At 37.3% G+C, this 25,300-nt stretch overlaps 1 protein-coding gene across 1 annotated transcript in view; it reads right to left on the reverse strand.

The window, feature by feature from the left end:
- The window catches only part of oxsr1b (oxidative stress responsive kinase 1b), a 47,208-nt gene that overhangs the window by 18,545 nt on the left and 3,363 nt on the right, over positions 1-25,300 (reverse strand). Inside the window, exons 2-3 of the mRNA XM_084102970.1 lie at positions 14,842-14,954; positions 7,049-7,157 (exon numbers count right to left, since the gene is read on the reverse strand). Of these exons, the coding sequence (XP_083959096.1) occupies positions 7,049-7,157; positions 14,842-14,954 (222 nt within the window). The remainder of the gene's footprint in view (positions 1-7,048; positions 7,158-14,841; positions 14,955-25,300) is intronic.

The raw sequence follows: 25,300 nt of genomic DNA on the forward strand, positions 1-25,300 counted from the left end.
ACAGCAAATGAAATTTCATCCCACTACCTGAAATGAAATTCTGAGAAAAAGAATTTGGAATTCCCAGAATTCTGATCAAGTTAACTCCCATGGCATCACAGGGTTCTCTTCACTGACGCCGACAGCGGAACTTTAAACCCTCCGGGGGAGAGGAAGTCCAGCAGCGTGCCGTCGGTACACTAGAGTGGGCGGCTGGCCAGTGTTTGTGTGGGGCAGAGCGACAGTCCAGAGGCACAAGTATATTTAAGAGCACAATCACTTTAGGATATTTCTTAAGGATGGAAACATTATATAAAAAAATTTGGGGTCAGTATGATTTGTTTAAAGAAATTAATATTTTAATTCAGTAAATATGCATTTAATTGATCAAAAGTGACAGTAAATGCATCTACAATATTTAAAATAAATGCTGTTCTTTTGAGCTTTCTATTCCTCAAAGAATGTTGCTTTTTTTTTTAATCAGTTTTCACAAAAAAATTAAGCTGCACAACTTTCAACATTGATAATAATAAGAAATGGTTCTTGAGTACCAAATCAGCATTTGGAGTAACAGCTGCTGAAAATTCATCTTTGCCATCACAGGAATAAATTACATTTTAAAATATATTTAAATAGATAACAAGAAGTTTTTAAAATGTAGTAATATTTCACCATGTTACTGTTTTTTACTGTATTTTTGATCAAATAAATGCAGCCTTGGTGAGCCTAAGAGACTTCTTACAAAAACATTAAAAAACCTCACCAACCCCAAACTTTTGAACAGTAGTTAAATACAGTATGATTATGCATTATGGTTGCATATCATCTATGCAGGTTGCTCAACATTTCTAAACCATTAAATGGCAAATACAAAAATACATGTATGAAAAATACAGATATACAATTTCACACGGACTGAATATTGTATTTTGAAGAAGTGCAGCATGACTCGCCAGGAAAAACTGTGAGATCATAGCTAAGGAAATCAAGGTAGTTTATCACACCCACACCCTAGCTCATGGTGAAAGTGATTCGAGAAACAGAAAAATGGCTTATGTGTTTTCTTATTTTGGCTTCTTTTTTTCTTCTTTCTACAGCTCATTCTTCTTCCGTGGTTTAAAAAGGGAATCGTCGACCTCTGAGTGGCCTGGAGGTTGTTTTATATAAAAAGTCAAATAAGTGAGCATTCGAATGAAAGAAAAACAAGACGGTGAAAGTGTGTGTGTGCGGGAATGTGTGTGTGGCATGAAGCCAGCGCACTGCTGACTGAGCGAACAACAGAGAGAGAGAGATATCTTGGTAAATGATGCTACATTAGTTTACAAACCCATGCGAGATTGATGGGTGAGGCTGCTGAGTGAAACCAGCTAAATTCTTAGCGTCAAACATACACAGGGAGGGCCAGAGAGCAGAGATAAAAATGTAGTAATTTCCTACAACTCCACAAAATATCTTGAGCTCTTTGGTTAACATTAACTTTAAGACAGTGTTCCACAAAAATAAAATTGTGACATCATTAATTCATCCTCATTCTAAACTTTACGAGTTTTTTCTGTGGAAAACAAAAGGAGATATTAAGTAGAATGTTCATGCTGCTTTTTTCCCATACCATTCCATAAAGTGTGGTGTACGTTCTCACGCTACAAAAACAACAAAAGGCACCATAAAAGCTATATGGAAATAGTCAGTATGATTTTTGGGCTATATTTCCTTCTGAAGCCACATGACAACTTTTAAATATAGCGCACACGTTGCATGGATCACTTTGACTTCTGGTCACCATTCACTTTGATTGAATGGAAAAGAGCAGCATGAACATTCTGCTTAATATCGCCTTTTGTGCTTCACAGAAGAAAGTGATACGATTTGGAACTATATGAGGGAGAGTAAATGATGACGTGATTTTTATTCTTGTCTTTAAGTTAATATTAATCTCATTGAAGAAAATCAATGACAATAAATGACAAAACACTAATTTTTTGAACAAATGAACTAATCCTTTAATTATGAATGGGGGGGGGGGGGGGGGGGGGGGGGGGGGGTAGTGCTCATCAACAAAACTTCCCCAGTGTCGGATCCCAAGAATGTTCATCTTGGAACGCCTCAATTATGTGAAGCCCCATGCTGAGGTGTGATGGAGATGTGACTGTAAATGCTTCTCATTTAATTATATACTAAACAAATGGCTTTATGTCTTGTTCACATGAGCCAAACTCCCATTCCAAATGCTCTTGAAAGTAACTCTAACCGTGACCATGTGGTGCAAAAGCATTCTTGATATTCTCTCATGACACTCTGAGGAAAAGCATCACCAGGAAATCTCCCCAATGCCCTTTCTGTAATTCCAATTATGCTTCCGCAACAGGAAAAGAAAATGACTCTTTGTTCAACAGTTGTTAGACTATCTGACACTGCTGCCTTCCTAAGGATCCTGCATTGGTGTGGGTGGAACATGCCATGTCGTGCCCACTAGGCCAAAGGGCACAGGGCCATACGGGGCTGCTGGTGAGGGAACGATTACTCTAAGAAAATAAGGGTGGAGGAGCAGAGGGAAGAAAGGAAGCATCTGTTGTCTCTCAGTGGGCTGAGAGTCACTACGGGCACAGTGCCATATTTCAAAACATTGTGCTTAAAACCTACAAGACGGCGACAGCTTAAAATATTATTGCACCAAAAATTGCAATTGCTCTGGGTAATCTACTTCCTGGATGAAAAAAAAATGAATGTAGAACTGAGTTTATATTGAAATTCCTGATAGTCTGTGTGTATGTTTGTACTTATATGTGTGTGTGTATAATATGCTGAGTCTCCAAAATTTGATCTGTTTAAGTGGATTGTTCATCTTGACCCTTTACATTTAGTATTGGATGGACATCATTTGGGTCATTCAATAAAAAGGGTCCCTTTTCCAGGCTGAATAGGAGATTTCTAAAATCATTTTTTTAATATTTTACATAAATAAATTGAAATACATAATTGTATGTAAATTTAAATATACATTTTAATATATGATAGGATGCAATAAATATAGTTATTGGATTTTTGCTGATGTGTAGAACATTTTTATGTGTCTATATCACTATGTGAGAAGACTTTTTTGTAATTTGAATATATTCTGTCAGATAAATAAAATGTGTAAGCATCAATTGAATTCTATTCTATTCTATTATTTGAAAAATGTATATATTTTAATATATAAAATAATATAAAATAAAATATAATATAATAAAAGTTATTGGATGTTTGTTGATGTGTAGAAACTGTCTACTACTTCAGCTACTCCACCTTTTACTATATGATAATAGACTTTTTTTCTGTTTTTGCACTTGTACACAAATGGCACCGGTTTTGTAGAATGACTCATTTATATCCAGTGCAGCACACAGGTGACAACCAACAATGTGTGCTTGTAAAGTTGCAAAACTCCCATCTAGCTGTAAAAGATCTACTTAAGTGCTATTCAGAGGACAAAATCTTTTGTGCTATGTGCTAATGAACACAAAAGTGCTATGTGCTAATGTGTACAGGGTTGAGGAGATTCCCACCCTTCTATGTAAAAGCGCTTTGAGTAGTGCCCAGAAAAGTGCTATATAAATGTAACAAATTATTATTTATTATAATTATAATGAAGTTATTGATCTTGTTCCGTATCTCACATACCTTTGTACCCAACAAATAGGCCAGGCTGAGAAGGTGACTTTCTGCCAGATCTGCTCTTCCTGTAAATGCCATGAGTGAATAAAGCAACTATGAGATGTATTATTCTTTTTTTAATTTTATTTTTTTAGTTTAAGCCCATTTTTGCCTTCATGGTACAGGACAGTACACAGGAAGTGGAGGGAATGACAAAATTAGTAAAAAAAAGAAAGAAAGAATGTTTGTTTCGTAGTTCTTTCCTGAACGCACTTCCCATGCTGAAACTATGGAATGCCACCAAGCAGCATCATGTAAAATCACATTCATTTCTGACAGCTGTCAAAGGGAACGTTACAAACGCCACTGTCAAGATGGGACGGTTAAACACGAAGTAGTCAACTTCAGACTACCAACCAACAGATGGCTTCGAGCAGTACAGCTCTTTAACTGTTCACTGAAGAGGATTTAATGATTGGCTAATTTTTGCCGTTATATATTTAAAGGGATAGTTCACTCAAAAATCTAAATTGTTATCATTTACTCACCCTCATATTATTCCAAACCTGTCTGACTTTATTTTTCATGCAAAACACCAAAGAATATATTTTGAGGAATGTTTGAACTGTTTTTGTCCATACAATGGAAGTCAATAGGGTCCAAAACAACACTGATTGGACCCCATTGACTTTCATTGTATGGACAAAAAAAACCCTCTTCAAAAATGTTTCTTTTTTGTGTTCCACAGAAGAAAGTCAGTTTGGAATCACATGAGGGTGGGTAAATGATGGCAATTTTCATTTTTAGCTTAACTATCTTTTTAAGACTCCTACCCTTTTGTACACAATAAAAACACAGCAATATCTGTTATGTTTAAATTAGCCGCCTGCCCCACAGCTGTGAGACCTGTCCTGGCCTACCTTCATATTAAAGATGGGCTGCGTGCCACCTGGGCATCTTCAGCTGGCAGAAGCAGGAGGGCACGACAGCTGATGACAGGCGTAAAATGAACTGCGATTATCCAGACAGAGTGATTTCAGCTCTGCACCGGGGGAAGAAAGGCCGCGTCCCACGGCTGTCAGTGTCAGCATGAGCCACACTATAATCTCCCTGTCCAGCACTTGGCTGCGTCTGGGACAGAGCATTACACGCTGGCTTGAAACATATCATCAAACTCTCAGCAGTTGCTTTACACAATAGGGTTTGGAAAGAGGAGGACTATTGGAGCTTAAGGACGCAATGCAATCAAGAAGCAAAACGGGCTGTTTAAAACTCATAAACAAAGCCAGGGCTGCACGACACTGGAAAAAAACGGACATAGCAATATTCTGTTTTCCTGCAATATATATTGCGATATGAAAAGATGCAGGAATTTTCACCTGATGACATGAATAGCCATATTTGGAATAAATGTATCATTCTTGAGTGAGTGGGGTGGATTTTTGGGGGAGTGCATCAGCATAATAATAATAATAATAATAATAAATAATAATAATAATTACTTTTTCTGAGGACTTTATTTGAGTGTGAAATTCTTGTAGGGCTGAACGATTTGGGAAAAACCTAAAAATTGGGAAAATTGATCATACATGGGTTACTTTTTACAAGAATCAACACACTTATTTCAGTAAAAAACAATTTTTAAAAAAAAAATGTTTTCATAGGCCACATTTCATATCCCACTGTTGACCAATTCAATATATACGGTATATATAGGAGCACTTCAATATGTGAAATTCAGATTTTTTTGTGACTATTATTTTAAAAAAATTAAACATTATATTATATTTAAAAAAAAAATTATTTTACTGTAAAATTACAATACTAATATTTACGTCTTAATTTCTTCATTTTTAAACAAGCTTTTATTTTTACGGTTTGCAGAATAAAAATATGAGCTGTCAGTTTCAGAATGAAGCACCGCTGAAACACTTTATAATAAACTACGCATGTGTAAATGCCGCGCTTCACTCTGAAAATGGCAGCGCATTTTTTTTAAAACTAAATCGCACTCGATATAACGTGCAGCCCTAAATAAAACTATTTACAGCAACTTCACAGCTGAAAAAAAGATGACAAATTCTGATCTGTTTGCACAACTTTATGTGCCAAGATGTGCTTGTGCATGTCTTAGGAGAAATTCCCCAAAAGCCAGACGGGCAAGATTGTCAAAAGATATCCGTGCTGGACACAAGTCATAATGCAATAATGCTGTACGAAATTGTGTGAGTCTCATGCTGCTGCACTAATGCATCTGCTGTAATTAACAGCGGCCTCTGATTAACTCCGTAGGGGAGCTCCTGGAAAACTCTATTATCATTCTAACGGCTCATTTGAGATCCTAATATAGCACTCAAAACTGAAATACAAACGCATACATTTGTTTCTACTACCAAGAGAAACCATCTATACATCTCGGCAAAACTTAATTTAATGTGTCAAACAGTACTTGATAGATGAATGACCAAATAAACACTACTGTTCAAACGTTGGTGTCAGTAAGATATTGTTTTGAAGAGAAATTAATAGTTTATTCAGCAAGAAAGCATTAAATTAATTGAAAGTGACAGCAATGACATTTATAATGTTACAACAAAATCCTATTTACAAAAAAAAAAAAAAAAAGCTAATTTGAACATTCTATTTATTAAAGAAACTTGAAACAAAAAGTATGACATTTTCCACAAAAATAATAATCAGCACTACTGTTTTCAACATTGATAAAAAATGTTTCTGCAGCACTAAATCAGCATTTTTGTTTTTTTGAGTTTTGAAGGATCATGTGACTGCAAATTTAGCATTGCCATGACAGGAATAAATTACTGTTATAACAGTTATTTTAAATTGTAGTAATATTTCACTATATTTTTTAATCAAATAAATGCAGCCTTGGTGAGTATAAAATACTTTTTTTTATTTTTTATTTTTATCGTACCAACCCAGAACTTTTGAACTGTGGTGTATGTTGTTGGTGAATTACACATATTCATAGCAGCTTTCTTAATATTTTTTCTTTCTAGAACAGCAAGTTTATTGGATAATATATCTCCTCTACAAAAATGATTAGGTAGCTATGATAACGGATATGTGTTTTTCCACAAGCTAATCACACCCAACATAACTCTAAGGCATCACATGGTCATGTCTAATGACCTACAACAAATTCAAGTAATTTAAACCGAACAAATATATTTAACTACAGTGCTTCTTTTTCAATAAAAATAAAATCTTGATTTAATTTTTTTTTTTTACTTCTCTCAAAGCTCCTTCAGATGCTGCCTTCAAAAATCCACCAAATCAAGTCCTCTCAGTACACAGGATGTTGCATCAAAATTGGAATCGACATAACTGAATGGCGTTTTTCAGTGCTTGGATGCAACCAACTGGAAATTAAGCACTTTGATTGGAGGAAAAAGGACAGGTGGGCAGGACTTACCACCACTGAGCAGCTTCATGACCAACCACAGCTCATCCTTCACCACAAAGGACGTGTAGTACGACACAATGTTGGGATGGTGACACTGGCTCATCGCCTGAATCTCTTTCTAGAGAGAGAAGGGAAAAAAAAACACAGTTAACCTGATTTAACCAATATCCTTTCTGAATAATTCACAAATTGGATGAAACAACCAATCTGATTCCTTCAAGGCATCTGCAGGGTTTTTAAAATCCAATTTAAGGCTTTTAAGATGTTTTTCAAGACCTCCACAAATAAAATTAATATAGTTTGGTAGGGGGATGTAGATCAATGTTTATGGCAACATCCTAAACCATAAAATGACTGTAAAAATGTAAACAACTTTACCATTCAAATAATAAAAGTTTTGACAAAAACAAGTTTTATAAAATTATAAACATCACATTTCAGCCTTTAAAACATGGTTACATATTCATATAAAATATGATTATACATAATATTCTAAAACCTTATTATTCTAAAAAATGGTAATGCACATTAGCTTGTTGATCCACCGGTAGCACTTTATTTTACAGTCCTGTTTCACATGTACATACTGTATATTATTGTAGTAATTACAATAACTGGGTAATAACTAGGTACTAACCCTGAACCTACCCCTAAACCTAACCTTAACCTTAACCCAAGTAGTTACCTTATATTATTCAGTACTTTCTTGGCAAGTACACTGTAAGTACATTGAAAGTGCACGGTAAATACTGTAAAATAAAGTAAAACCGATCCACCTGTTAACATTTGCAACACTGTGTGGAAGCTGTGTAAAATTATGAGTTGTTTTTACATTGATCTAAATAAAATGGAAGACGTGCTGAAAGAAAATGCAAATACAGTAGACAGACAGTAGATAGCGATGAGGGAAGAGCAGAAATATAGTGGTTTCTCTGGTTACCTCTGTAAATAAAGTAGCGCTGTTTTATTAGTAATTCTATGGAGGTAATATGAAAAAATAAATAATGGCCATCGAAACTTTCCTTGCCGAAAGGCGAAGAGTTTGCAGGTATGACTGATATAAACATAAACAGTCATAAATCATCAACAGCAGATCAAAGTAATCGCTTGCCATAAATGTGGGCTTTTCGGTGATTGCAAACTGCTCTGAAAGCGTGAGGCTGTAGAACAAGCAACAGTGCTGCGTTTTTACTTTGAAACATGCAGCGCACACTTTTATTTCATCAAATTGTAGCCTTTTGAAGTTTATTACATTAAGCCATATTGCGATTCCTGGTTTTTCATCCCCACATTTAAGACATCTTGAAATAATAATCAAGTCTTTTCTTAATTTTATGACACCAAATTTGATAAAACTAAATTTAAGACTTAAGGACCCGCAGGGTCGCTTTCTTTAGAAAGACAGCGTTAAACAGTGGAATCAGTTCATGTGCTTGTCGCAGACTGAAGCAGCTCTCAATAAGGCATTTACTGTGTATACATACAGTCACATAGTATGTGGTCCAGAATGCACTGGGCCTCATGGCTTAACCGAATAACTGAGGTGCCTCACAATGGTGCCATTCCAGATCTGGATTAATGTTTAAACAAGTCTAGCTCAGTTGCACAGTTGGCAAATCTTCAGGTTCAGTGCAGATATTTACGCACTTCAGGTGAACTAGTAGTTTTTATTAGCTCACTCGTATATGAAGCACCTCCAGCCACTTTCACCGACCGCAAAGCACGAACAAACTGTAAAAATAAACAACATCAATCCAAGAGTGCTATAAACACCACGACACCTTCACCTGATTGCCTTACAGCCTGTTCCAAATAACCAAGGTGTCCAAATAAATAGGTGTGTATGTTGTTACTGTCAATGTTCATCAGCAAAACGGGGATGCTAGATGGATTTTTTTTAGCAATCGAAGACAGAAGGAAAAACAAGTTTTTTTCCATCCCCTGTTTATTTGCTAGTCTTTCCATTTGACGGAGCAGTTAAAGTGAAACCCTTGCAGCTCCGAGAGACTGACAGCTGAGGTAATGTTGGCACTGAGGCCGAATCCATCACTCTGAGTGAGTTCTCCCCAAGTCATTTGATGGTGGGGGCTTACTAATGATATTATAAAGCAATTCTGCCATTTCTTTTCAGCTGTCAGGCCTAGTCTTGTTCAATTTGTTACATGCAAGGCAAAGCAATCAATAAAAGAAACTTAACTGCAAGCTTGATGCTAATGAATGGCTACATGAGTTTATACATTGTTCATTCCACAATGCTGAGCTTCATATAGTCTTATGCTGCTTTGTTAATATTAAACTGAATGGGGACCTGAGCTTTCAAGCTATTCTATTTTATAAAATAAATAAAAATAAACATTTTGAAAATATTTTTTTTACATGGGTGAATTTCTTTACATTATTCGGTTTTACATTTCAACTTACTTTAGTGTGTAATGTTGCTGCTTGAACATCTGCAAAGTTACAAAGCAAAAAAGTCTACTACAAAGGGAGATTCTCTATATCAGTATCACTGTTTCTGAACTTCCTGAAACAGTAGTCTTGAGTTTTCTTCTAGAAACATACACGTTACAATATTCATCATTTAAATAAGTCCCACCCAAGGCATACACAAAAAAAAGGGAAGAGACCTGGTTGAGTTGCGTTAGTTGAAACTTGAGTTGAGTTGCGAAACTCGCGATTATGGTAAGGGACGTGACAATGCAGAAACACGCTCGAAGTGGTTGACCAATCACAAGACACTAGTCCAGCCAACCAATCAGAGCACATTACGCTTTTCAGAAGGAGGGGCTTCATAGAGACAGGAACTAAACAGAGCGTTACTGTCAGACTGGGAAAAGAGGTGCTGCAATAATGTAAAATATGTGAAAAATAATGTGTATTTTGAACATTCAAGCATGAAAACCTCAGGTGTCAGGTGTAAATCAGCCAAATTTTAACAGTCTTTTGAAATCACTACTCAATAGGCCAACACTACATGAAAGATAGAAATGGCAGAAACTCAAGTAGATCAGCATACCTCAACTAAACATGTTCTAAAGTCTGCATACAATTTACACAAACACTTCCGTATTAAATTAACTATAGTTTGAATGCAAGTCTGGTAATGAAATGTAGCAAAACTGCAGCCATGTTGTAATTAAGTGCACTACTTTGCTTCAAGTAAAGGGTCGGGTTGCAGTCCCCTCCAATATAAAAAATTATTAAGAATAAGAAAACAGGCCATTTCAAGTTCCTGAAAAACAACTCATGGCAGTTGAACTTTCCAAGTTGAATCCTCAAATGTCCCCGTGAACATGAGCCATGTTCTCCACTGACCCAAAAAATAATTTACAAGTGCAATCATGTATACCAATCAAGACAAAGCTCTTCCCGTGCCAACACTGTAGGGTCACTGACACCCCAACAGTGGGCCACTGGGTATGTCCCACCCCTCCGTCCCAAAGCTGGATTTCATTCAACAATTTAGTCAGCTTTGGCTGGCTCCACAAAGGCTGTGTCCAGTTCCACGATAGACACCAGTTTGAGGGCGTATGAAAACAATAACGGACAGGACGGTCTTTGGACATTCAATGGCTAGTGCTCCATCTGCATTCTCACAGTAGTAGCCGAGGGTCATCTCAGCGTGGCTGGCCGATGTCTACCCGAGAGAGACAAAAACAATAGCCTGAGCAGGGAGGGTGACATCAAGAGACTGTTTGCCACCCGATTCGAGTACGTCCAGAGGACAATGAGCAAAGAAAAGCACTGAGACTCTTTGTCTGCGCTTATGTCACTGCCTTTCTGCCACAACGCCCAGTGGAAAAAAACACTTTCCTTCTTCCTCAGGGCAAATTTCTCACTTTATTTATGCTGTTCTCCATTATACATTTCTATTTGCATTAAATGTATGTTAAAGCCTGGGGTAAACATTTGTCAATTTGTTTATTCATTTAAAATCTTATGCAGTGAAACTATCCACACATCTATGTGCATTTTCTTAAACATATTCACTTAACTTTGACCCACATATATTTTACAGTGCCCTCATGCCTTTATGATACACACACACACACTCTCTCTCTCTCTTCCTCTCTCTCAACAAGCTCCTTTTTCATTAGCTCAAAAATCAGATAAAAACAGATCAGCAGGATATTTAGCTGATTCACTTTCAGAAAAGCACAATCATTTTTTAAGAACATTTACTTTAAGATCCGTAAAAGGAAAATCGCTCTCCAGAAGAATTGCATCAAAATACTACCTCATTTACATAAATTTCAAATATCTTAATAAAAAAGGATGTGAAAAACAAAAAACATATTCTTCTATATAGTAATACAAAAATCATATAATACTGAATAGTAATATAATAACCGTGTAGCCAAAACCATCATATTCAAAAGGCTGATATCTTTGAACATGTAGAATATATTATGAGTGACACATTCCTAGGCAGCTAATCTATCTAGGAGAAATGCAGCACATTTAACCACCGTCATCTGATGGCCAATTGGCAGACATTGAAGTCATGTGATTTCAGAAGTCCTTGTCAAGTCCCCGTAGAATAAACGCTGCAGTGGTACACAGTGGGTTCACTATAGATTCAGCTTGACGTCAATGGCACTGACAGGATCTCAGCTCAGTCAGAGAGGAAAATTGTTCCTCCCACCACAAAAGTCACACAGCTTCTGCGTTGTGACTTGTTTGGATTGTCCGTTTTTTTTTCGTTTTTTTTTTTTTTCGCTGCTCCTGCATGTTGGGAAGAACTAAAGCATGCTATACACCAGCAAATTGGCCTGATCATAAGTGAAATTGACCCAAACCTTGAAGGAATTTCCTCAGAGTGCAGCACTTGATGCAGATTACATGCAATAGCCGCCTACTGCTCTCGCTCATTACGGGAGCAATCTGGCTTTGATTTAATGCCTCCTCTGAGTTTAAGAGAGCGCTCGGCATATCATAACGGCAAAGAAAGCATCAGAGGAAACCTGAACTGCATATTTTCCCTCTGACCCTAACTCTACAAGAATCTCCTGTTAACTTTCACCCAAGTCATTCCCAAGGGTTTACTTCAGTTCAGCTGGAAGAAAGTCTCCATTTACAGATTTTTTCTGAAATATATGAGGGCAGGACTAGGGATAACATCTCTAACGACTTCTAACCCCTCTGTAAGACACCTTGATATGGGAAAAACTGAGATTCTGGTAGCCTCCCGCAGAGAGCTTGTAAATGAGGAATATGAGCTTTCCCAGTGAACGACGAAATCGGCTCTGCCTGGTCACGGGGAAATTTGTGACCTTTTGAGCTCCTTGAGGAGTTGACAGATGAAATTAATAAGATGGGAAGGGGAAAGGATGTGTGTAGAAATTTTAGGACTCGTGTATGGAAACTTGAACTTGACAAGAATTTAGAAAAACGGGGAAACTTTCAAACCAAACAGAAATTGGTGTTTTAGGGCATTGTCAGACCTGTAAATCAGCTTGCTTTGTTCCGAATCAAGGACTTAATGTTGCATTTTCTTCTTGGATCGGTTCGCTTTCACAAGTCATCATTTCAAAGCATACCAAAATGTGTTTATGCAAGTCACATGTGAGTAAAACTGTTCTCTGATTGGTCAGAGTTTACCTGTTTAAGTTTCTTTCTCATCTCAACCAAACCGCTCCAGAGTTTGCTTTCAATCAGGTTGAGACAACCTCATTCAGGCGATCTCGGAGCGATTGCTTTGGTGCGGATCTGAGCGTGATTGCTGTGTTCATATATGCCTAAATGAACCGAACTAAAAAGAAAATGCACCAGGTTCTGAAACAAACACTCCAAATGAGCCAGGTGTGAAAACGCCCTTGGAACTGGAAGATTCTTTAATGACTGGGATGAAGTCTTAAATTAGTCAATGTTGTGAATCACACAGAAGTTGCAAGGGGAAAAATTCTGACTAGGAAATAAAAACTCTGTCATAAAACTGGAAACCAACACAGGGATTCCCTTTGGTCCAGTTAATAATGGTTTCCAGGCAATCTGGAAATGTTAGAATCCATGTGTTAGCTCTTTTCCTCGCATGAAATATTTTTGATTCTCATTTAAATTTCACACAAGGAAGTTTTTATAATAATAACATTATAATAATACATTTTAATGACAAAATGTCATTTTTTTGGAAACATAAACTTTTAAATGGTGGCTGTCATAAAAACAACAGATTTATTCAAAAATACATTAAATATTGAACAGGTTAAGTAAAAATTAAATGATATGCAATGCATATATTTAGCAAAATGCTCCTCTCTAGGTTAAATTATTTTAGCAGACTAACATGTTTTCAATGTTTTTTCTAAAGTAAATGTAACATTACGTGACATTGTTTACAAACTGTTTCCATCTTTCGGCTGTCGAGACATGATACAGATTTCTGTAAGTTGTACTGTATCTTTCTGATGTTCATTCATGTTTATATCTCAAGCTGTAACTAGTAGTAAAGCATATAGGACAATCAGTTCATGTGCCGCTTGAACTGAGGCGCCACGACAATCTGTCACGACACATTAAAGAGTGCCAAAGCAGTATTTATTGTTTGAATTTCACAACAAAATTTACAGAATTTGAAATAATAACTTTGTTTTATATCAGAAGTCACAAAGCTTATTGCGATTTATTGGATGAGAGTTGCATCACAACGCTTTGTTCATTCATCAACTGAAAACAGCACAGACCGAAAGATCAATTCTTGGGATTTAATCGATATTGGTTCTTCAAAATGAGAATGGATTCAAATCGAGAAATCAATATTTTTAACCATGTCAGGCAGAAACCTTGTATCTACAAAAATGCTAATTTTCAGAAAATGGAAATAAAACCCTGTACTTTAAACACTGCACTGTGAAAGTTGATATTGTGGCTTTATATGTGGTCAGACACTTGCATGTGTCATTATTTTATTAACATTTTAACGAAATCAAACTGAAATGGACTATGTGGGTGCTAATTTTTTTCTGTCATTTTAGCCAAAAACAATCCATGTTATTAAGACGAAGTGCTACGGACAGGCTATTTAAGATAAAACTGGCTATAGGACAAATGCTAGACTAAGACATTCTTCTCTGCTCCTCAAATACATAAAACATTAGCCTATATATATAGATATAGATATATAGTGTTTATTGAGTAAAGAAAACACTATTTATTCAAAGAACCTGTTCTTTATTTACCCTTGCATTGCAAACAAGCAGAGACGGTCCAAAAATATGTGCAGCACTGAATTCACGACAGAGGCGGGGCGGATTAGGTTTTACCGACAGTTTGAGGATCCAATGGAGTTACAAGGTTTAGTCACACAAGCTCGTTTTAATACTTTTCATTGGTTAGATAATTGCAAAACCCACACACAGACGTAAAGGGTAACCGATAGTAATGATTTCTGAAAAAATAAACAAATGAAGGTTTCTACCCAACAGTGACGATTTTCAAAATCTGTTCCCATTGCCCAAAAACACATACTGAATGTCGATAAGTTGAGTCCATGCATTACAATCAGTCCTGTATGGTCATTATTCACTGTCAGCTCATTAAAGGTGTTGGCATTTATGAGCCATGACTTATTGAGTGCTATTTCTCATATGCAGCCTTTAAATGTTGCACAGATGGGATCATATCCAACAGGTTTCATACATTTAAGCAGAACATGTGAAACTCCTATAAATGTCTCTAATCGTAAGTCGACATGAAATGGAATTCACAACCCATGTTTCTTCCATTCTTGTGATAGTATCTTCAAACGCAACAAACTAAACAACAACAGGTGCCATTTAAGTATGTGGTAACAAGTTCAATACCAGTAGCTCATCCATGCTTGTCTGACATTTTTCCAGATTGATGCGTTTGATGGCGACCTTCTCCTTCCTAGGCACGCAGTAGGCAGCCTGGACCACAGCTGTAGCTCCACTCCCTGAAACACACATGAACGCATGTTAAACTCAGAACATCAGGAGCTGCATGGGACATAAAGTCATGACAGATGGGAGAATGAAGAGGAGAAACTGACTGTCAGGTTAAACATTACACATAAGGCGTGAGGGCTGGGTAAAAAATATCAACTTCTCGATTTCAATCGATCGTTACCGAAATCCGTATCATGTCTCGTGTAATCGCTCAATCAGTGTTTCAACCGCGAAAGTCGTCAATAAAACAGCTTGTAAAAAAAAAAAAGTGTCACGTAATGTCACATTTAGGCCTACCTCAGAAAAACCTCAACTGACTCCCTGTATAGTTTACAGCATAAGTTGAGATTTTTTAAGAAAATTTGCTATGTACTGTACCTGATATATATCCAAATAACATTTTAATTAACAGAAGATCTGTCAAATTTAAGAATAGAAACTTTAATGGGATTATAACAATAAGTTAACAATTTACTTAATGTGCAAGATAAAAAATTAACTGACAGCTCTTAATCAAACCGAGATCAAAAAGCTGATATCGACAGAAACATCACTCAATATTATATACAATACAACACTATATTAAAGGCACGGCTAAATGTGGCGTATTTTATTGAGTTTATGTGAAGTTTAAGTTCACTTAAATTAAAAAATATAATTTTTTTTTAGCCTATATTAAATGATACTGGCTTTCATTTCATTAATGTTGAATGGTTATAATTACTCATTTCATCCACAAAAATTGAGAAAAAAAAAATCCATTTAATAGAGAAATCAGTAGCTGTATTGATATCAGTGATACGAGCCTTCACTCATAATACTTAGTAAAAATAATGATGCCATTAAACATGCATTTGTTTCTACATTAATTTGGAGATCATTCAATGTAAAAATATGGATTAAAATCTAAAAATATATTACAAATTTGAATGTTAGGTGAATTCTAAACAGAAAAAATTGTGATTAGTTATTTTTTTCTGACAAAACTAAAATACAAAAAAAAAATCATTCATAAAAATTTAATTAATTGAAAACTAATAAAATATTAATCAAAATAATATTTATATTTAAGATGCTGTTATATTAAAATTGTTATACTTTTTGTTGTATGAATGACAAATGATTATTACTGTGTCAAAAAGCAGAAATACAATAATGATTGGTTCTGCATATCGGTTATGAGACATTTTAACAAAGAATATTGCTCATTAAAAACAATAACATCTATCTCTAGCCATTACACTTCCTCCCTGGGAAAGTGTTAAATAAAAGCTGACAGCTAAATGCTAAATCAAAACATTCCTCTGTCACTGCAGCACTGGACATTTATTCGAGAAGACTATTAAATCCTAACAGACTATAAGTCGAAGGATTTGAGCGCTATACTTGGCTTTCAACTTTACTGCAGAGGTTAATCTCCAGAATGCTTTAATGAGGTTGTGTTCATGGCACCACAGACTGGCACAGGAGAGAAAGCAGACAAGACACTTCAGGAGACAGTTATCCTTGAGAACGCAAGGTTGTCCTAGTCCACGCATCCTGAATAATAGAAGACAAGACTCTACGGGGGCTCGAGACCCTCGTAAATCAGCAAGCACCTATGTTTCCACTGCGAGCTGAATATAAATGACATATTATTGTGCTGGTATGAGGCAGAGGGAATTTTTTTAATCATCTTTAATCAACTACTCAAACTCCATATGGCCTAATAATAACAAAAACCTCATTGTTTAGCATTTTGATTGCACCAGCAGGGCACCACGGATTAGGGGAACAAATCTGACAACAATTCTCATTTTCTGAACTGAACTGGTTTGACTAGTTTGTGTACAGCCAAACACAGTCATTGGAGAATTTGAAGCACAATGATGAGACTGAGCTGAAGTAGTATAGCCAAAATGTTACTAAAATGTGCTGACAGCAATCCCATTAATCACATCCTGGCCTCCAGACGGATGTTGGTCCCCAGCATTGGCCCTCACAATGCAAGCTGTGAATACTACAGTACAGGTCACCCGGGATGATCACCGTTCATCAATCAGAGAGCTATATTTGAGACCCTATGCTATACATTAAAGGAGCACAGTGCACATGATGAAAAGATGCCTGTGCCAACAGCATGAGTTTAAGTATAAATTCCTACAGACAAACAAACAATCGGTTGTTAGGGATGATTCAGGAAAGGATGTACTAAAGTTGCCATGAAACAGAAGTTGCAATAGTCTTTTCTTCTCTATTGTGACGTATATTCAAGTAAAACAGCTTAGGGTGGGACTTGATTTTGTCCACTGGATGGCTGTGGTTTGCTATTGCCGTGATCTCAGTAAACGTCATCAGAGAAGAGAGAATTTAAAAAAAAAATATGTGCATGAATACATCATTTTAATTAAATGCTGCAATATTCCATAAAAATAAGAATTGTCCATTTTGATTTCATGGCAATAATCATCAGCATTGGTCGATATGTAATTGTGTATCCTCATGTCCCCCATTTTACATTAATTTTTTCTGATAAATAATCAACAGCTCCCAGTCAGCAGTGGCGAGAATTGGTCCAACAGTGGTCCGAGGAGGGACAAACCGGCGACAAACACAAGGCTCCTCAATGCACAAGTGCAACAAAGGCAATCCCGTCAGGTCCGAGCCAACAGAAGGTCTACTGTGGCACAAGTCGCACAAAATGTTTAATGATGGTTATGGAGGAATGTGTCACAACAGACACAACTGCTGCAAATGTTGCTGGGTAGCTGCAGACCAACCAGAGTGTCTATGATGACCCCTGTCCACTGTCCAAAGGGCCTATAATGGGCACATGAGCGTCAGAACTGGACCTTGGAGCAGTGGGAGAAGGTCGCCTGGTCCGATGAGTCCCGTTTTCTTTTACATCATGCGGATGGCCGTGTACGTGTGCGCCGTTTACCTGGGGAAGTGATGGTACCAGGATGCACTGTGGGATGACGACAAGCCGGTGGAGGGAATGTGATGCTCTGGTCAATGTTCTGCTCTGTTGGGAAACCCTTGGTCCAGCCATTCATGTGGACGAAAATTTGACACGTGCCACCCACCTAAACATTGTTGCAAACCAGGTACACCCCTTCATGACAATGGTGTTCCCTGGTGGAAATGGCCTCTTTCAGCCCCCCTTCCACACTGCACACATTGTTCAGGAATGGTTTAAGGAACATGATGAAGAGTTCAAGGTGTTGTCCTGGCCTCCAAATTCCCCAGATCTCAATCTAATTGAACATCTGTGGGATGTGCTGGACCAACAAGTTCGATCCACAGCGGCTCCACCTCGCAACCTCCAGGACATGAAGGATCTGCTGCTAACGTCTTGGTGCCAGATTCCACAGGACACCTTCAGGGGGTCTGGAGTCCATGCCTTAGCAGGTCACAGCTGTTTTGGCAGCATGCGGAGGACCAACGGCATATTAGGCAGATGGTCATAATGTTTGAAACTTTTGGATCATCAGTGAACGCTACTGTTCTAAAAAAATGTTCTTTGTTTAAAAAAGAAAGAAATGGTTTTACTTTGCAAGGATGCATTCAATTTCAAAAGTAACAGTAAAGACATTTATAATGTCAAAAGTTTTCTATTTAATAAATGCTGTTCTTTTGATCTCATAGAAAATAGAAATAGAAAACAAATATTTTAAACTAATAATACTTCACAATATCGCCGTTTTTAATGTATTTTGATCAAATAAAAGCAGCATTGGTGAGCATTAGCGAAATTAGCCTAACCCTAACTTTCAAAGACATTAAAAAAAACGTACTAACCCCAAACCTTTGAACGGCTAGTTTATATCAAACATTTAATATACTCGTTTAAGCGCTCTCTAACTGTTGATGCTTCTTAACTTCCTTCTGTCTCCAATAAACGTGTCAAATATCTCACACAGAGGGAAGTAATAAAACAGCAAAAGCAGCCTAGCAACCCAATAACAAATATAATAAAGTCATGATACTTCATTATATAAACATAATAAAGTACTGAAAACAACCTGTGAATATCAAAGACATACTTTTATATGGTCAGTTATTAGACGTTGATATTGCAGGTGTGTTGGGTGCAATAAAGTGCTGTTATGTTAATGTTCTCAAGTTTTCGCCCTAGTCGAAAATCACTACAGGATTTTACGGAGGCCTGTTGCTGCTTTCTTAATCGAATGATTCAATATTACGTTACCAGGTTACGGGCCTAAGAAAAATTAAATGAAGAACCACCAGCTGATGTTGTGTAGCTGCTTTCCTAATTATCCGCAGAAAAAGAGGATATACGCCTGGTTTTAATCAATTCTGTTTGATTCATTTGATTCATTCAGCCAAATTCAGCCAAGATTACCAAGATGCGCAGACAGTGATCTGACCACAAGTGCCTGGAGACTGAAAAAATACCAAATGTATCTGAGCCGAGGTTTATTAAATCTGAATTATTCATTTCTTCCTCCTTCCTACTTGATGTCCCATTAGAAAGGATGTTAACTTCATGAGGAAGTTTAGGAGGAGACAAAGGTTTATGCTAGCCTTCAATTACTTTCCAGTATCCATTAAATGGTCTAAAGGGGAGTACGACACTTGATTTAGGAAAGTACATTATGGAAGACGCAAGTATTGAACAAGTCCAAATCAACCGGTCATAAAAGGACAAAGTGTGGAATTTGACTTCTTTGCGATACACGACCCAATAGACCAGCATCTGAAATAGGCTGAGGTCCCTCAGAGCGGTGTGAATGTGTTCCTTCATGCATAGCTCTCTGTTTGTGCTACCTTGAGTCAGCTTGTTCTCTCAGGAGTCCTTTATTACATTTCCTAGGCTTGCATTCCACACACTATTCTGGGCCGCACTGAGACATGTCACACTTAGGGAGCTTCGTACAAGAGAAAAGCTCTGATGGAGCACTTGATGCACAGGAATTCGTAAGATTCACTTTGAGGGCGAATTGGATTTCGGAAAAGAACATCTGGACAATTGGTGGAGAATGTAGCAGAATGATTTTCGCAAAACCTTCGAAATAACAGCAATGATAGCAAAACATGTCTTAACATACAGCATGACTGGTGTAGTCCAATTCCTGAACAAATGACTCACATGAACCGGTTCTATTTAATGAATCAAAAACATACAGTGCAACTGGTGTAGCCTGATTCAGAAACTGAATGTATGACTCATATGACTCATATTAACTGATTCTTTTTAGTGACATACAGTAGTATCACTGTAGTCCGAATGCTGAAGAAAGGTAGTCATTTGAACTGGTTCTTTTTACATACTCTCTAAAAGCATACAGAACAGCAAGTGTAGTCAGATTCATGAAGAAAATAGTTGTGTTCGACTTGAAGTGGCACTGCGCAGACTGATCGACGTATAACAATACCACAGTAGTGATTCGAAAGCATGGGTCTCGCATTGTCATAAAGCGCGCAAGGGCGGTTCTAGACCGTTTTTAGGTGTTTTGTCTGTCATCTCAGCCCCCCTAAAACTATAATTGCCTATATCTCAAAGATCGAGCCAGTTTTGCTTAATTTGCTTCAAGAAAGTTTATTATTTCCACGTGTTTTAAGTCTTAGGCTATCAGTTTAAACATTCAAGTGATACACCTGTCGGTGTATGACAGGGGCGGTTCTAGGATTCGGTCTTCAGGGTGGCTTAGCCCTTCTTCGCCCTCCCTTATTAATTAAATTTCACTGCGTCTTGTGCTTGAATGGCTTAAATCGGTCTGTGCAGTGCCACTTCAAGTTGAACACACCTAATGACTCATATGCTCTTAAAAGGGAAAAAGAATTTCCAACTCAAGGCAACATTGATAAACACAGCTTCTTTTAAGCCTTACAGTCACAGACTGTCAAACAGCAGTAATCAAACATTTCCAGTCTAGAACAGTGAAGGACTGTGGAAGCCGAGAGGAACAGAGCACGGGTCTGACTCCATCCGAGGAGACTCTGTGCTCTCTGAGGTGGAAAAAACAGCTAGGATCAGTAAAATAACAAGACTCCAATTCCCCTGGGAAGATACCAACACAATGGTTCAGCTGAGTATGCTCCAAACTTCAGCGGAGAGTGGAATAAGAGAAGCACCCGAGAAATCCTCCTGGATTACATGGTTTAATACAAACGGATCCAGCTAAAACAAATCTTTGTCTGTGATTAACAGTAATGTGGACGAAGCAAATCAGACAAACCCATCCTTGGCTGGAAGACAAAAGGAAACGTTGACTAATTTCAACTCCATTTAATGTCACGCTTTTAATGGAAAGAACATGTGCCTGCCTTCAGTTTCAATTCTATGAAATTAAAGCTGTTCACAAGTTCTCAGAATTGCAGTGGGAGGTGAAACATACTGTTCTACACACTGCATTGTGTTTACAGCCTAAAAGTGGATGGTAAACTAAACACACATGGCCTATATCATAACACTGCAATTGGGTTTTAGAAAAAAAACCTGGCGAATCAGGCGAAACATTTTCTGCTCATATTTTGATGAATGTCCAGTAAGTTCTGAACAGACAACAACAAAAAAACAAGTAATGTACTAGAGGTTCTGTCAAAATGTTAATTGCTGCAATCTATTTTAAAAGGTTTCATTAATTTGAAGGATTTCTTTTTAAATGGTTTGAATGAATGATTCAATGACTTAGGCTACTCATAAATACTTCATTTGTTTCATTACTGGATGAAACAAACTTTTCTTTCATTACTAGATCAATCAACCTTTTTGAACGAATCTCTTTCTTGAATGAATGATTCAATGACAAATACATCTTTTAAAAGTCACTTATCGCCATCTAGTACCGCAATCTGCAGACCAATTACGATGTAATTGATATAATTGTTATTTGAAGCCCAAGTTACTTTCAAAACATTGAATTAACATTGAATCGCTACCGTCAGTGTTCATATCTGTTTCGTACCTATACATGACAACTGATTTCTCTGGGTCAGTGGCAGCGCGAGCACAGATTTGAATGTTTCAATGTGAATCTGTCAAAGATTTACTAGAATCGCTATCATTTAGGAATAAGATTGTGTGGGTGGTTGATTAATCATGCAGCTGTTTCAGACAAGTCCTCCTAGGAAGTAGTTTTGTGCAGGTAATTAGCTTATTTTGTTGTAAATAAAAAAAGCCTGATATTAGCCCCTTTTACACATACAGTCTGGTTAAAATCCACTTACTGGTAAATTACCGGTAAGACATCATGTGTGAACAGGACCTTTTCACAAAAAAAAAAAAAGAGAGAAATTGGTTCTGCAATTTACCAGTAAGTAAGGGATAATGTACATCCAACAGGTTGTATCCCAGAATAAACCCTGATAGGGTGATGAGGACCCAGACGCGAAGCAGATTTATTAGGTCTTTGAATGCAAAGCTTCCGCGAAGAAAGCAGTTGCTAGCAAGCATCAAGTTCAGTTGCTAGCAAGCTCCGCAAGTTGCTCATTCGTCAAAGTCAACAGTACCATTCACAAGTGGCTAAATATGTCTTTCGTCCAACCTTTAATGTATGCGTTTTTCTCCAACCCATTTTATCATCCACAAAGTAAAGGGTCTGATGACTTACAAACTATTTGAGGTATCATTTGTGTCCATAGAACAATGGTGGAGGATGATTGATGCACTGAACATCAACATTTACGGTTAGGGTGTGTTCAGATCTCTAACCGTAAGTATGAGCAATAATAGAGATGCTTTGCTAAGCAGTAAGCACTATTAATAATTACAAGGTGGCTGATGAAAACTAAGTGCTTATTTTATTTCACATAATAGTCACATATAGACACATTCTTTTAGTGCATTTCTCTAAACCAAGTGAAGCAATACTTGGAATACAAGAAAACAGGGCCTTCATAAAAGCTGCTCTGGTCAGCAACTACAGCTTCCAGCTGGGCTCAACACAACTGGCCAGTTTACACAAGGATTCAGACACACAGAAATGCTTAGCACCATAAAATGAGCCCAAATAAAGCGACAGAAGAGCAACCAGCTCCTTTATTAGTCTATGTTTATCAAGCCTACATTATCCTGTAAATCAAGGCTTCTCAATTCATGATCAAATCCAGATTTAGGATTGAAGATTAGTACACTGCAATTATTTTTTTACAGAAACACAGAAACTTTCATTTCTGTTTGTGTTTTCATTTGGCCGAAAACTGAAGCCAAATTAAAGTTTAATCAAAATAATCAAATCAAATTGAATCATCATCAACACTCAAATAAAAGCTGCCCTCAAACGATTTTTATTGTTTGAATTTTGTGATGAAAACGCAAGAATTTGAAAGCTGAGTTTGTTTCATATCAAAAGTAACAAAGCACAAAGAGGGTACACTAAAAATTTCCTGGGTTATTTTTTACCCTCTATTGCGATTATTGGAAACATGCTATAAATAATGCACAGTGAAGTTTTGATCCCGCATCAACTGAAAACATCATAAGCCGCCTTTCCACCGAAATTAGCCGGAACAATTTGTCCCAGGAACTTTTTTTTCCCCCAGACCTGTTGCTTTCTGTCTAAAGGTGAAGATTAGGCAAATTAGTCCGGTGACGTAGGTCTGCACGCACCGCAACAGATTTTTAATCAATCAAAATTAGGGCTGCACGATTTGGGGAAAATGTCATATTGCGATAATGGTCAATATTGCGATTGCGATATGCGATATAATAAACAAATGGTTTCATGAGTCAACTTGCTTGGTTCTCAAGGAAAATAAATGCACACACAGATTAGTGATAATCTGCCTAAAGAAAAAAGTTCTTTAGTCAAGAGCAGTGAGTGTTTTTCTGTGTTCCCTTTGTTCTTTGATTAACTTTAGCGACAGATATAATTAGTGGCTACTGTGTACTGTCCCTTTAAGACCAGCCACTGCTGTCAGAGACGCGGATCTCACACGCGCCTCATTCTCTCACGAGTCACATCTCTTCACATTCATCATAAGACTGCTCATATGTTATGAAGATACTCGACAAAAATACATTTTGGCATAATTGTGTGTGTTATTGTTGGTTCAAGCTCGAAAGAGAACTGTATTCTGGCATGCTGTTTTGTGCGCACGCACGATATTAGCGCGAGTCTTTCTGTGTGTCACAGTCAGGACATTCACAGCGCGTTCATTTTGGCATAACTTACATGTGTGTTGTTCGTTCTACCGCGAAATAGAACTTGATACTGGCGCGCGTCTATTTGTGGGTAGTGTGTGTGTGTGTCATGAGGACATTCACTGACAGCGCGTTCTTTTTTGTCTTATCGCGCATGAATGGTTTAAAAGCATTTGCATGAACAAGAGCGGGATCATAACACTAGCCAAAGGATGCCAAAAATTAACAGAAGCTGCGTTAATTGCGTTAACAGCGCTAATTTGTTTATTTAATATAAAATTGCAGCATTTTGCGTCATATAATCGCGTAGGCTTGACATCGCGATTGCGATACGATTAATCGTGCAGCGCTAATCAAAATGCATCATGAACTCAACCAATCATCATGTTCAGCGCCCAAGTCCCATTCCCGAAAGTTCCTGAACTTTGAAAAAGTACTACCTCGCAAGCAGGAACTTCATTGAGTTCATGTAAGAATCGGTTCATGAGAATGAAGTTTGATTAAAATCGATAAATCGATATTGTCAGCAAAACCCTAGACACAGCTGACATGTTTACCTGTTGTAGCTTATCCACGCTGTGTGCACAAAATAGTTGCTAGCCATGTTTCCATCCAACTATTTTTACGTGCATTTTGGGATATCGCATAAAAAAAATGTACGTGCTCAATTTGAGTCAGATGCATTTTTTATCCGATAAGAAAACATGCACATAAACTACGATGGAAACACATTTACCGTATGCGCATCAAAAAAGTCATGTGACTTTGTGCGAGGAGACGTCATAACTGGATTAACCAGCGAACCAATCTTGTTGCAAAGCATCTGAAATGCTGTTTTGGTCATTCTGAAAAGACCAATTCAAATAATCAAAATAATTTAAAAAAATGCCTGGACAAAGTCTGTCGTCAAAGTGATATTCTCATTTTGCGCAGAAGTTAAATTCGCAACTTTGGATGGAAACATAGCTATTGACAGTCAAAATGGCCATTTCAGAAGCACTATCAAAGACTTCAGATGTACAAAGACGGTGCAATCATATTATGGGAGAAAGTGTGCAAAGCGCAATATAGCAGAATAAGTCCCGCCTTCCAAATAAGCCCATAAACCCATCGCCAATTGGTAAAGTCATTGCGTCACTGCAGCTGCCGTTAGAAGCTCTAGTTGCGATAGAAACACTCAGTGTTCAGAGACGCGTGCGCATTGGCTGATCCAGCCTGAAAAACACAGTTTTTTGTCGTGATTAGTAAACCGTTGTCAGATTTCAT

The sequence above is a fragment of the Abramis brama genome (genome assembly GCF_963993115.1).
Source record: "Abramis brama genome assembly, chromosome: 24".
In the NCBI taxonomy this organism is placed as follows: Eukaryota; Metazoa; Chordata; class Actinopteri; order Cypriniformes; family Leuciscidae; genus Abramis; species Abramis brama.